Source organism: Aquarana catesbeiana, linkage group LG05 (genome assembly GCF_042186555.1).
Source record: "Aquarana catesbeiana isolate 2022-GZ linkage group LG05, ASM4218655v1, whole genome shotgun sequence".
Taxonomy (NCBI): Eukaryota; Metazoa; Chordata; class Amphibia; order Anura; family Ranidae; genus Aquarana; species Aquarana catesbeiana.
In genome coordinates this window covers 367,538,223-367,553,211 of record NC_133328.1, presented here as the reverse complement: position 1 = coordinate 367,553,211, position 14,989 = coordinate 367,538,223, and the positions used below count along the sequence as shown (strand labels likewise).

Genomic DNA, 14,989 nt, shown 5'->3' with positions numbered 1-14,989 from the left:
AGACATATGTTGCAAAAAGCAGCAGTGGGATCTCATGCACTCGTCTCAAAAAAGGCCCACACCAAAGAACTTTTGGAAGAATGCGCAGAGACAGCAGCGCATTGCACATGCGGAGCTCTGCGGTGTGATGCAGTCAGTGTGCTGCCCTTAAGCTGGCCCCTGGAGGGCATCCTGCCTTGTTGGAGATGTGCCTCCTCCTCTCTCCTATCAGGCACCCATGTGGAGTCAGTGACCTCATCATCCCCTCCCTCCTCATCACTGGAACAAAGCTAGCAGTATGCTGCAGCTGGGGGAACATGACTGCTGTCCTTCTTGGGCACCCCCTCTCTCTGGGCTCACATTACTGCCTTCCTCTAGCTGGGTACCATCATCGGAGCCTTCAAAACACTAGGCATCCTCCTAGAGCATGTACCCAACACTGTCAAACACTGTGGTCAAACAGTTCGGGGGACTCCTCAGGAGGACATGGCGGGGCTAGGGAAGGAGTGACTGATGCCATTGAGCCGAGGAAAGAGGCCGCGTTGGCAGCTGCTTTGCCAGACAAAGTACCCTGAGTCTGGGTGAGAGAGGATGAGGAGGATGATGATGGCTTGGTCATCCACTCTACCAAGTCTTCCGCATGTTGCAGCTCAACACAGCCAGCTGCCGAAAAAAAGGACAAGCGTGTCCCACGGCCACGTGCTGATGAGGATGCACCTTCTCCACGACCAGCACTGTTTCCTCTAGACACAGAGCCTGCTTGCCCTCTTTTATTGGCTTGTGACTGTCTGCCTCTCCTTGTTGGCCTTCCAGACATACTAATGACCTGCAGTGAGATGTAGCTGCACAAAGCTGGGATTTATATATATACTGATACTGCAGCTAGCAGAATCAACTGCCTGCCTGTAGTATTATTAGTATGAGAACACCAGCAATTGTCTTTAGGTAGCTTTAGGTGCACACTGTGCAGAGGACGCAGTACACCAACTGTAAATACTGCAGCTGCCTGCCTGTGGTACTAATAGGATCAGAAGATCACCACCAATTTTCTTCAGGTAGCTTTAGGTGCACACTGTGCAGAGGACGCACCACACTAACTGTAAATACTGCAGGTGCCTGCGGTACTAATAGGATCAGAAGAATGCCACCAATTTTCTTCAGGTAGCTTTAGGTGCGCACTATGCAGAGGACGCACTACATTAACTATAAATACTGCAGCTGCCTGTGGTACTAATAGGATCAGGAGAACACCACCAATTTTCTTCAGGTAGCTTTAGGTGCGCACTGTGCAGAGGACGCACTACACTAATTGTAAATACTGCAGCTGCCTGCGGTACTAATAGGATCAGAAGAACACCATCAATTTTCTTCAGGTAGCTTTAGGTGCACACTGTGTAGAGGACGCACTACACTAACTGTAAATACTGTAGCTAATAGGATCAGAAGAACACCAGCAATTTTCTTCAGGTAGATGTAAATACTGTAAAAACACCTGCCTGCCTGTCAGTAGGAAGAGAATAACAGGAACGGATCTAGCTAAACTGAATACAGTATATATATATATATACACACACACACACACACAACACCTAGGATGCATATATATACACAATACACTGTAAGTGCAGCTAACTGACTCGTCTGCCTACTCCAACTTAAATCAAATGACACTGTCTCTCTGTCTATCTCTCTGCCGTCGCCGCAACACACTACACAAGGCCGCCACGCCTTGTATAGTGTGGGGCGTGTACTAAACCCCCTGAGCCACAATTGGCCAAAGCCACCCTGGCTTTGGCCAATTACGGCTCTCTGTACAGACGGCACAGTGATTAGCCAAGCATGCGGGTCATAGTGCATGCTTGGCCAATCATCAGCCAGCAATGCACTGTGATGCCGCAGTGAATTATGGGCTGTGACGCGCCACTCGAATTTGGCGCGAACGGCCCATAACGTTCGAGATTTGATGAACGGTCGAACATGCGATGTTCGAGTCGAACATGGGTTCAACTCGAACTCAAAGCTCATCCCTAATCTTGAGTAAGGGCAGGCAGCATTTACTTCCTGGAATCCATATGCCCTTGGCTTAGGCATGCAGGCAGGAGATGTGCTTAGCTGAAAAAAAACCCTCCTCCCTTCCTGAAGCCTCCTAGAATGTATGACATTTGCCTGGGCCTGAAAACCAGGAAGTAACTGTAGAAATGTAAAGAAAAGTTTAAAACAAGTAACTATAGTATATGCTCCTATATATTTACTAATGCTAGCAGCTCAAAAATGGTCAATGTTGATTGAGAGAGTGAAGTTCCACTTTAAGATTTCTTTTCACATGTGAGTGGTTTTAACAGCAAAGAGGTTTTACAGATTCCCACTATTGTGGGCATGTTTTTCTTATGCATATACAGTGTATTTCAGCCTGTTGTAGCCTTTGAAACCTAACAGGGGTGTTAAAGTGGTTGTAAAGTCATAGGATTAATGTCAGACCCTCTGTTATACCAAGGTATACTACACAGTGTTAATGTTTGTTTAAAATTATGTCGCTAAACACCTTCTTTCAGATCGCCTCTGTGCAGTCACGTGACCTCCCACTGCTCTCCTCCCACGATCTAATGGCTACAGCGAGAGGGGCTGAGATTCCCCTCTGACATCAGCCGGGAGGTCATGTGACCAATGTGCTGTCCTATCAGCCCCTCTCGCCGTAGCCCTTAGATCGGGGGAGGAGAGTCGCAGGAGGTCACGTGACCGCACAGATGCAATCTGAAAGAAGGTATTTAACAGCATCATTTTGTGTAGTATACCTTGGTATAACAAATGGGCTGGCAGTAATCCTACTATGACCATACTGCCAGCTACTAATAGCAGCAGGGCGGGAGGGGAGGGGCAGGAAGGGGATCACTCACACACAGGAGCTGACAGGGAGGGAGGGAGGGAGGGAGAGAGGAGGAGACACTGTGGGGTGATGGAGGCACATAAACTGACCATGGTATCGTGGATCAGCAGACATAATTACTGCGGTCAGTTTATATAGGGGCCACAGGAACAGGCAGGATCAACCAGGTTTTTTGACAGCATTGAAAGGGACAGATTAGTAAGCATTATGCTGTTTAACCCACTTTAAAGGAACAGGATCTCTCTTTTTTTTTTTTTTTTTTTTTTTTTTTTAGGTTTACAACCTCTTATAAAACAAATATTGTGTCAGAAATCAAGAAAACATTTTTTGTAGTTAAAAAACGAAACAAAAAAATAAAAAATTATGAATAAAACCAAGGACAAATTCTAAAGGAATCACTTTTCATCTTGGAAATAAAAAAAAAACTTATACATTAATGATTGATACATCATTAAAGTGATTGTAATCTTTTTTTTTAAATAATTAAAATAAAAAAAGAAGAGGTTTATACTTGCCTGCACTGTGTAATGATATTGCAGAGAACGACCCCCTACCTCTTATGGAGTCCCCCGCCGGCACGGTCTGCATGTGCCCCCATAGCAAGCCATGTAGGCCGCATTAAAGTAAAAAAACATTGTACTTCAGAAAATGATTAACTCTCAAGGACTAAAACAACAATCTATACCAAATAGCCACTGAGCAGCTGGCTCTCATTGTGCCTAGTGCTTTAAGGTACCAATTCAAATGGTTGACAATGGTTAATGCACACCAGTGGTTATCTTTGCAATTCCTGGCATTATTTGAAAGAGATGATTAAAATGCTAACAGTAGCAGTATCTATGACACATATGGTAACTTGACATTACCTTGCTTAGCCTGAATGGAGCTTCAGTTGTTTGTTCACTATTAAATTTTTCAGCCCAGTCACCCTTGAAATATAAAGCATTCACTAGCACTAATTTGGTCGTTGTATCCACGGTTCCTTGAGACAACACTTCTGGAATCTTTCCTAAACAAATACAATTATATATATATATATATATATATATATACATACGTTTTTTACAATCAGAACAATATTATGCAAACAGTCCCAATGCATAACATGAGCAGTGGATATATAATTGGCTATTGTTGGTTTGTGCGTTAATACCATGAAGCAAATATACAAACTTTCAGTAAAATAAAGATGCAACATCTTTCTCTCTTATGGTTTACATCTTCACCAACCTTATGCAACCATTAGAGCTCTATCTCACGAAACACCAAAAATTGACCAGATCGGGCCATGGGCTATATTGGCGAAATACCACACCTAATGACCATAATTATTATACCAACTCTTAAACATCCAATTTTATACAAGATACACACAAAAAAACAATCAATATACAGAAGGCTTGTTTTTATAATTAGTAATAAACGTTAACGGATCCAACACAACCAGACACTATGGGGGTTATTTATGAAAGGCAAATCCACTTTGCACTACAAGTGCAAACTACAAGTGCAAAGTGCACTTGAAATTGCACTTGGAAGTGCAGTCGCTGTAGATCTGAGGGGGACATGCAGGGGAAATAAAAAACAGCATTTAGCTTGCACATGATTGGATAATAAAATCAGCAGAGCTTCCCCTCATTTCAGATCTACCCCTCAGATTTACAGCGACTGCACTTCCAAGTGCACTTTCAGTGCAATTTCAGTGCAATTTCAAGTGCACTTTGCAATTGTAGTTTGCAAAGTGGATTTGCCTATCGTAAATAACCCCCTATGTCTTAATTAATACTTGTTCTGTCGACTTTTAGACTTCACTTTCGCCATAGTTATATACTCGCGTTTGTTCTGATCACAAATATTTTGCCATTGATTGTAACTATCAACATGTTTCACTAACACTCTGTTCAACAAAATTGTAAACCTACATTCTTTTTTCTACTAATAAAATATTGTGGGAAAAAATAAAAATAAAAGATGCAACAAGCAGAATGATAAGAAATAGAGACACCATGGGCAGAATCATTCCATATGGCACTTTATAGTATGTGGGGGTGTTCTTTTACAATAGAGATTCACGGGTACTGTGAGTGCCCAAGTGTTGTTAGTACTTGTGTGCTGTGAGTGCACGTGTGCTGTGAGTACCTGTGTATTGTATTGTTAAATATTAGTGTCGGGAAGCTAGTTGTTAGTTAATTGGACAGAGCATAATTCCTAAATCCCCATTAAATTAGTAGGTATGATGCCCAGCTGGTGTGGAGATGCGACTCGGTGTACCTCTTGCGCCATGTATGGGTTCCTTGATCCTCCGATCAAGGGCAAATTCTGCTGTGCAAAATGTAAGCATGTTGTTTCCCTGGAAGCCCAAGTTCTGAATCTAGGGATGCAAGGCCAATTCTTTCTTTCATCAACAGTACCTCTATAAGGTTATGGTGGGAAGGCACCACTGACATCCAAAGACCAATTTTTCTGCACCCGTTACTTCTATCCAAAGTCAAAGTGACACCAGAATATATCCAAAAAATCTCTAATCTTGTTCCCAGTGCACTACATTGTGGCCTCATCATACACACTGGCTCCCCTGCTGTTGCTGAGCAAAATAAAGGCAGCTTGCAGGGAGAATTTAATTTTTTTTGCACAGTTTCGGAGATATTTACTTTAGATACAGCCGGTGGCATCACCCATACATGCACTTTGAAGGAACGGCATACCTGTCCTTTGCCTCAAACAACTACTCCCGCGCACATGTGCGGGAGTGGCGTCATCGTGGCTTTGGCCACTCACAGAGCCGGAGTCTGCAAACACAGAAGGAATACCGGGTGAAGATGGATGCACCTTCAGCAGTGACAACGCGCCACACTGGAGGGCTTCGTTCTAAGATCAGTTCACTTAATGCGCTAGTATGCGACCTGGTTTAAGAAAAAAAAAAAAAAAAAAGACAGCGGTTTACTACCGCTTTAACATTCTGCTCATAGTATAAAGACATTTGTCATGGTAGGGTTTAGTGACCCCTTCTCTCTCCCTGGGTGCTCCAATGCCTTGGCTGCAGTGAACTGCAGTTTATGACAATTTAAATGGTATTTTGCAGCTATAAAGCCAGTTGTTTAAATTTGGTGCCATTGTGCCCCAGCATTCTGTTGCATGACAGCTATTGTGCTTTCACTGCATCAATTTCAATGACTTTACTGCGCATGTGTGTACCAATTTGCACAGGTATACCACCAAGGAACATAAGGAAGACAGTTTCCGCACACCTGTGGGACATCATTTCTCACAACCGGACCACACTATAGAAGACTGCAATGTATTAGTTCTTAAAGGGAATTTCAGAACTATCCAGGAAAGGAAAACATTTGAGCTAAGAATGATACTTCTTATTGACACAAAAAACAATGGCCTAAATTTAGATATTGGTTTCCTTACACACTATACTACAGTTTTACAGTATGACCCCCCTCTGTGACTATCACCCCCCACCCCCCTCCAGTCTATAGGTTTCCCTCTGTCTTATCTCACTTGCTGATAGCTTTATTGTCATTGCCATACTATTGATTTGTATGTGTTTGATTTTCTTTTTCCTTTCCCTCAGAGATTTTTTTGTTTTATTTTGTTTTAACATTTTACTTTTTGCTAAAACTTTTGTGAATTAAGACTGCTTGGACCTTGAAGAAGGGGACACATCCCGAAAGCTCGTCCATGAAAAATGACATGTTAGTGCATATAAAACAATAAAAAAAGTATTACGGACAGTACTCAATTTTCAATGCATTTTTTAAAACTCATACTAACCTTTTGTTTGTTCTGAAACCCAAGCATTGATTTCTTTTCTAGCAGCTTCATGTGCAGTTAAAAAGTCAATGGTGCCTAGTTTTGCCTGATACAGACTTTGCAGCGAAGATAAAAATCCCTGGTAGGAAACAGTAATTTATTATGTTAAACTCTATTCATGCATGTCATATGATCAATGACTATAATGGAATGTACTAGATGATGTAAAGCAAAGCACAAAACATTTTTTTCTTTTATTGATACAGAGGACTCCATTTTCTGACAAGACACTGCTCTGGACTGAGAACACAATTTACCTTCATTACATTGGTAAACATTTAGGAGCTCCAATTCCAAAAACTCCCTTAAGGCTCCATTCACACTAGCGCGTTTTGTGATGCATTTTGCAGAAATGCATGGGAATTTTTTAACATGGGTTCCTATGGAACATGTTCACATCAATGCCTTTTTGTACCTCTGCATTTTTGGAAAGGGTCAGGGACTTTTTTCATGCAAAATGCAGCGTTTTGCATGTAAGGCCCCTTTCACACTGGGGCGGTGGGGGCGTCGGCGGTAAAACAGCGCTATTTTTAGCCCTGTTTTACCGTCGTTTATGCGGCTGTATTCAGCCGCTAGCAGTGCAGTTTTAACCCCCGCTTGCGGCTGAAAAAGGGTTAAACCCGCTCGTACAGCGCGGCTGTAGCCGCGGTATAGCCGCGCTGTCCCATTGATTTCAATGGGCAGGAGCGGTTTAGGAGCGGTGAACACACCGCTCCTTCACCGCTCCAAAGATGCAGCTCGCAGGACTTTTTTTACCGTCCTGCCGGCGCACCGCTTCAGTGTGAAAGCCCTCGGACTTTCACACTGAACAAACAGCGGAGGCTGTTTAGGGGCGGTTTGCAGGCGGTATTTTTAGCGCAATAACGCTTGCAAACTGCCCCAGTGTGAAAGGGGCCTTAAACAATTCAATGGACCAGCATCAAAAACGCATGTGCACCGTTTTTGCAGCGTTTTTACAGCGTTTTTTTTTAATTTTTTAATTTTTTTTTCTAAACTGTAAAAAAAAAAAAAAAAAAAAAAAACGCAAAACGCGGCAAAACGCCACAAAAACGCTACAAAAACACTGCTCAAAAACGTGGCAAGCATGACAAAAAAAACTCCAAAAACGCTCAAAAGCAACATGCACTGAGGCGGTTTGCAGGCGGTATTGCGCTAAAAATACCGCCTACAAACCGCCCCTAAACAGCCTCCGCTGTTTGTTCAGTGTGAAAGCCCGAGGGCTTTCACACTGAAGCGGTGCGCTGGCAGGACGGTGAAAAAAGTCCTGCAAACCGCTTCTTTGGAGCGGTGAAGGAGCGGTGTATTCACCGCTCCTAAACCGCTCCTGCCCATTGAAATCAATGGGACAGCGCGGCTATACCGCTGCAATACCGCGGCTATAGCCGCGCTGTACGAGGGATTTTAACCCTTTTTCGGACGCCAGCGGGGGTTAAAACCGCACCGCTAGCGGCCGAATACCGCTGCAAGAACGACGGTACAGCAGCGCTAAAAATAGCGCTGTTGTACCGCCGACGCCCCCACCGCCCCAGTGTGAAAGGGGCCTTAAGGAACCTGAATAGAATTATGGAAGCTGGCCTATTTGAAGTACAATCTCTGGCAAAGTCTTTTCTCTCTTTGCTTCACTACTTAAACAGACTCTGTCACTGTTTATTTCTTGTGACACCTATTCTGAAATGATCTAACTATATAATTTTTCTTTAGTTAAGGTAGGAAACTATCTTTTAACTGCTTCCTGACCGCTACATGCCGATGTATGTTGGCAGAATGGCACAGGTGTGCATAAGGGCGTACCCGTACATCCCTTCGTAATCCCGGGCTAGCTGGCGCGTGCCTGCCACGCGTCGTGGGGAGCATGCCCGTGGGTCCTGCAAGCTTGATGTCCGCCAGTGGCCTGCGATCGTGACAATGAGAGGCAGAATGAGGAAATGTAAATGTAAACAAGGCATTTCCCTGTTCTGCCTAGTGACATGAAAGGAATCTACTGCTCCCTGTCATCGGGAGCAGTGATCTCTGTCATGTCCTAGGTAGCCCATCCTCTACAGTTAGAACATGGTGAGGGAACACATTTAACCCCTTGATCGCCCCCAAGTGTTTAACCCCTTCCCTGCCAGTGACATTTACACAGTAATCAGTGGCTATTTTTAGCTCCGATCGCTGTATAAATGTCAATGGTCCCAAAATAGTGTCAAAAGTGTCCGATGTGTCTGCCGCAATGTTGCAGCCACAATAAAAATCGCAGATCACCGACATTACTACTAATAAAAAAATAACAAAAATGTCATAAATCTATCCCCTATTTTGTAGAGCAAACCAATCCATATACACTTATTGCGATATTTTTATGTGGAATACATATCGGCCTAAACTGAGAAATAAATTAGTTTTTTTAAATATATTTTTGGGGATATTTACTATAGCAAAAAGTAAAAAATATTGCTTTTTTAAAAAAAATTGTCAGTATTTTTTCTGTTTATAGCGCAAAAAATGAAAACCACAGAGGTGATCAAATACCACCAAATGAAAGCTCTATTTGTGGGAAAAAAAGGACATCAATTTTGTTTGGGTACAACATTGCACGACCACGCAGTTGTCAGTTAAAGCGATGAAGTGCCGAATCGCAAAAAATGCTCTGGTCATTAAGGGGGTAAAATCTTCCGGGGCTGAAGTGGTTAAGCTGTGTCTCCATGCTCCTTCAAAACTGCTACCTTCTTTTTTTCTCCATCTCTTTTTATTAACATTTTTCCTCTATCACAAACACATAGTGAAACACACATAAAAATACAAAATACATACAACAATAACATATTACGAAAAAAAAATGTTTTTAAATAAATTTCTCCTTCCTTTTCCCTTCTCCCTCCCTTGGGCCAAACTAAATCAGCTACTAGCATACCCCTCCCCTTCATGAATCCTCCATACCAATTCTTCCTATTTTAGCTATCATTCCCTAACTACCGTAATCCATAGCTATTGAATTGCTATCAGTTTTTGTGCTACAAACAGCATCCTATTAACCGCTTGCTGCCCGCCGGCTGTCATATGACGGCCAGGCAGCGCGGCTCTCATTCTGGGAGGGCGTGATATGATGCCCTCGCCTTCCCTACCCACCAGGGGACGCGCACGCCGCTGCCGGCAATCGCGCCCGCCCGCCGTGTCACTGGGCACCCGTTGCGCGTGCCTGACGGCCGCGATGTCCGCCGGGCACCCGCGATTGTCCGGAAACACGGCAGGACCGTGGATCTGTGTGTGTAAACACACAGATCCACGTCCTGTCAGAGAGGAGAGGAGAGGAGACTGATGTGTGTTCTCAGTATAGAGCAATACCAATTGGTCTCCTCCCCTTGTGAGTCCCCTCCCCCTTCAGTTAGAAACATTCCCTAGGAACATAATTAACCCCTTGATCACCCACTAGTGTTAACCCCTTCCCTGCCAGTCACATTTATACAGTAATCAGTGCATTTTTATAGCACGGATCCCTGTTTAAATGTGAATGGTCCAAAAAATGTGTCAAAAGCGTCCGATGTGTCCGGCACAATATCACAGTCACAATAAAAATCGCAGATCACCGCCATTACTAGTAAAATAAATAAATAAATTAAAATGCTATAAATCTATCCCCTATTTTGTAGACACTATAACTTTTGCGCAAACCAATAAATATACGCTTATTGCGATTTTTTTACCAAAAATATGTAGAAGAATACATATCAGCCTAAACTGAGGAAAAAATGTATTTTAAAAAAAAATTGGATATTTATTATAGCAAAAAGTAAAAAATATTGAGTTTTTTTCAAACTTGTCACTCTTCTTTTGTTTATAGCGCAAAAAAAAAATAAAAAACACAGAGGTGATCAAATACCACTAAAAGAAAGCTCTATTTGTGGGGAAAAAATAATAAAAATTTAATTTGGGTATAGTGTAGCATAACCGCGCAGTTGTCATTCAAAGTGTGACAGCGCTGAAAGCTGAAAAATGGCTTGGGCAGGAAGGGGGTGAAAGTGCACTGTATTGAGATGGTTAATGGGTATCCTAGTTACTGGAGTGTATATTTTTTTATCTAATGGGCCCATTAAGCATATTCTTGAATCTACCTGTACCTGTGTTTAATACGCCTAAATAATAGTCTCTACCACATTTTGCCAAAACCTGAACAGTTTAGGGCATTTCCAAAGCATATGCATTAGGTCAGCAGATGCTCTTGAACATCTCGGGCATTCCAACATATTCTGCCTCCCCCATTGGTATAATTTAGCTAGTGTCCAATAAGCTCTATATATTATATATAATTGGGTTAAGCATTGCTGTGGTAAGATGGATACGGACAGTACATGTTCCAGTATACACTGCCATGTTTCATCTGTCAATTTTCCAAGGTCTTTCCCATCCCCTTCTGGCTTAAACTTAGCTGTTTATCTTCTGTGATTGCTCAGTCAAATGGCCATATAGAGAGTGGAAATAAGACCCCTCTTAACCTGTATCTTTACAAGAAAATCCATAAGTGGCATATTTTGTATCTTAACTTTGTTATCTTTAAACTGACTCTCTAGCGCATGGCGCAGTTGTAGATATTTATAAAAGGTGTGGGAGGGAATTAAGTATTTTTTCTGCAAATCTTGAAATGTTTTTAGTATATTATCTGTATAAAGGTGTGCAATATATTTTATCCCCTTTTCTCTCCATATTCCAAACCCTTTTAGTCTGCCCACTTCCTCATAGTTTTTATTTCCCCATAGGGGAGAATAGACTGAAATATTACTATATTGCAGAATACATCTCATTTCCTGCCATACTTTATGTATGAGTCCCAGGGTAGAGCCCTGTGACGTGTAAGAAAAATTACTTGATTCTAATTGAGCTATCAAATGAAATTGTGAAGATCTACTCAGAACTATCGATTGGATAGGATCCGTCCAGTCGATCACTCCCCATCCTGAAACCTGTTGGAGTTGTGCTGCTAAAAAGTACATTTTAGCATTTGGAACGGCTAAACCCCCCTTATCTTTAGGGAGTTGTAGTGTGGTTAGCTTAATTCTAGCATTTTGCCCTTTCCATAACAAGGTTCGAAACAGGGAATCTATTTTTTTAAACCATTTAAGTGGTATCCAGATTATTAAAGTAAATGTGGGGCATTTTCATTAAATTTACACGCCCTACCACCGATAAAGTTAATTTAGTCTATAATCTACTCTTCACCTTAAATTTATCCAATATAGGGACCCAGTCATAATTTATATATTCCCTTATGCTACAGGAAACCCTTATTCCCAGGTATTTAAAGGATGTAACAACCTGTATTTTATTATCTATTTGGGCTAAAGATCAACTGGCAATAGCACTGATTTTTTCCAATTTATAATAAACCCCGAGAAACTACCAAAGGTCTTAATCAGTTTCTGTATCTCCCAGGAATAGTAAAGCATCATCTGCGTACAAGGACATTTTGTCCGCTCTTCCTCCTCTCTCAAATCCCCTGACAGTGGTTGTCTGTCTAATTGCTATTGCCAGTGGTCCTATAGCCAATACGAACAGCATCGGTGATAGTGGGCACCCCTGCCTAGTACCTCTGCACAGAGAGAAATACTCTGATAATGATGACATTTATCTGTATACATGCTCGTGGAACTGAATACATTAATCTAATACACTTTAAGAATCCTCTACCCAACCCAAACTTCTCTAGAACCTCCCATAAATGTGTCCACTCGACGCAGTCAAATGCTTTGGCTGCGTCTAGGGAGAGAATAGCTACCTTCTAACTTCCACAAAGGCTGCCATCATGTCATGACTATACTAGGACTGAAGGCAGTGCCTCATGCACCATGTTATTGTGTTAAATGTGAAGGGGCATTGAGCTCCGAAATCACTGCTGCCTCTGTTACCTCCTGCACTATGATTCAGCTCTGTTAACTACTCTGAGGGCAGGGGAACAGGCAGACGTTTTCCAACTGGGCTGGTGTGTTTGGGGGTGCTCTCCCAGCACCTACAGTTGATAACTCGCTCCTGTCACCCACAATGACTGTAGATATGTGCAGGTACTGGGGTCAAGTAACAAGGCAAGCATCGGGCAGTGGGTAAAGTCTATCACTAACTTCCACTGCGTCTCAGCTCTGGTCTCTCAGTTTCATTGCCTCTTTCCATCCCTCTCTATTGTTGTTGACTTTTTCAGCCTCCTATCATGAGCCCCTGGTCATGATCTTCTCTCTCCCACAATTGGGTCTCACCGGCTCTTCTCTCACCTCCTCCCCCATCCAGTTACTCTGCCCCCTTTTTTCCCCTCCTTCCCATCTCTACTTCTGTCCTGTTAAACCCTTTTTTCTTCCTCCTCCCCAGTGTTGTCATGCTGCCTCCTATCCTCTAACCCAACCCCCAAAAATAGATCTTGCTTTCTCTTTTTTTCTCCGTCCCCCAATTGGATTATGCTTTCTCTTCTCTCCCTCTTCCCCACCCTTGTCTTGTTGCCTCTTTTCTCTCCCTCCTGCTCATTTTAGTCTTGTTGATACTTCTCTCACCCTCCTTTCCAGTCTGATCATGCTGCCTTTTCTCTCTCTCCCCAATCCAGACTCACTCCATCTCCTCAATGCAGTAATCATTCCTCTTCTCTCTTCCTACTCCATAAATCAGTCTGATTTCCTCTTCTATCCATCTCCTCCCCAATGTGTTCATGCTGCCTCTTTTCTTTCTCTCCTTCCCAAAACAGTCATGCAGCTTCTTCTCTCCTTCTTCCTCAAACTGTATTTGCTGGATGATAAATATATAGTTCTGCTTTTTTTTCCAAACATGCATGCTTTGTAAGACCGTATTGATTAAGCCTGCATGTTACCTGGCCTGACCTCATCATTTGTTTACACTTTTTGTGTACTGAAAGGATTGGCTGTTTACTGAGTGTACATGAGGTATTAGCTCATAGGCTCCAAAGGCAGGAGAACTCACTGGGCGGGGAGGGAACCAGTACCCAAGAAGATAACAAGCAGGGAAAATTGCCTGCTCCCTGGGGCAAGAAATTAGCTGAGCTCATAGAGGAAACTGACTTTGAATCATACACTGTGGGATGGCTTAGAAAAAGGTGTTTGCAATCAAGACTGAGGAGTAAAGTGATTGATGCACAATACACTTGTGGGCAGGTGGTAGAGTTGGGTCCCCTTTAAGGTGTCTCCTCCCCCTGGGAGTAGGCTGGGATATTAGGAAGGACCTAGGAGGAGAGCTGGGTCTGACTGCAGAGAAAGAGGAACAGGCAACATCATAAGCGTTCTCTTGCTCTCCCCCCTCCTGGGGGAGGGCAGGGTGCCCTGGGGTTCCCCATCCTAGTTCCAGGAGACAGAAGAGAGAGAGCCATTAAGCTGGTATGTCCCTCTGTTCCCCCATTCCAGGGCCAGGAGGAGTATGGGCCCATCTAACTGCAAGGAAGTGAGCCGCCACCTGAAAGGCCTGGTACAAGAGTCCATTTGCATTGAATGGAGTTGTTCTATGAAAGTCATGATTGATTGCGGCTTCAGTAAAGGACATATCCATCCATGTGGTGCCCTTATTTGGTAAGCATGCTGCTTGGGAAAGTGTGAGTTCTGCTGATGTCCCTGGCTGTCAAGCCTGAAGAAGGTACCCAGTGTCTGGAACCCCATAGGAGTGAAGTGGATGAAGCACACAGTCAGGAGGATGGATCAGAGTCATCCCACCACTCTCACATTGGGAATGTCGCTGGGAAAAGTCCTGCATTGCCCAGAAGGTCGCTGTCACGTTGGGGGGTCAGTTTGGCTGCTTACTATGGTCACTTACTATAGCTGCATGCGAGGAAGCCTGACACCAGCCAACACATTATTTAAAATTCATTTTTGCCTGGAGCTGGGTTTTAACTGAATTCTATTTCTGCCTGCAAAAAACAGGGTGGGCTATGACCACTGTATACAAATGGCCCAGTGACAGAAAACACTGACTTACCTTTACAAGTTTTCTTATGAATAAATGGCAGATTCGGGGTTCTGATGCTGCAGTTTTTTTTGTAAGCTAACTGCTGCATGCAACGGGCTACTTGTGATGCAGCTGCATATAACATGGTTTACTTAAATACTTTATGGACATATACAGCCCTTGCAACAATACTTTCAACACAGACAACTAATTCTGCTAGTATCATATGGAATTATTCCCCAGGGGCATATTTTTTTAGCAACCCTGGTACAGTTCACAGCTGTCCATTTAAATGCAGTTTGTGTTACTTGTCAGAAAAACCCAGATAGGTTAAAATGTGAGATTTTTGGGGGCAGGAGGCGGAGCCTAGCGGAGCAGACATGCATTGTTAGAGCTCCACAC

General features: G+C 43.1%; 1 protein-coding gene across 1 annotated transcript in view; it reads right to left on the bottom strand.

Annotated features, from left to right (window-relative positions):
* LOC141144863 (leukocyte elastase inhibitor-like) overlaps nucleotides 1-14,989 on the bottom strand; it is a 48,691-nt gene that overhangs the window by 16,444 nt on the left and 17,258 nt on the right. The window contains exons 4-5 of the mRNA XM_073630947.1: nucleotides 6,647-6,764; nucleotides 3,730-3,872 (exon numbers count right to left, since the gene is read on the bottom strand). Of these exons, the coding sequence (XP_073487048.1) occupies nucleotides 3,730-3,872; nucleotides 6,647-6,764 (261 nt within the window). The remainder of the gene's footprint in view (nucleotides 1-3,729; nucleotides 3,873-6,646; nucleotides 6,765-14,989) is intronic.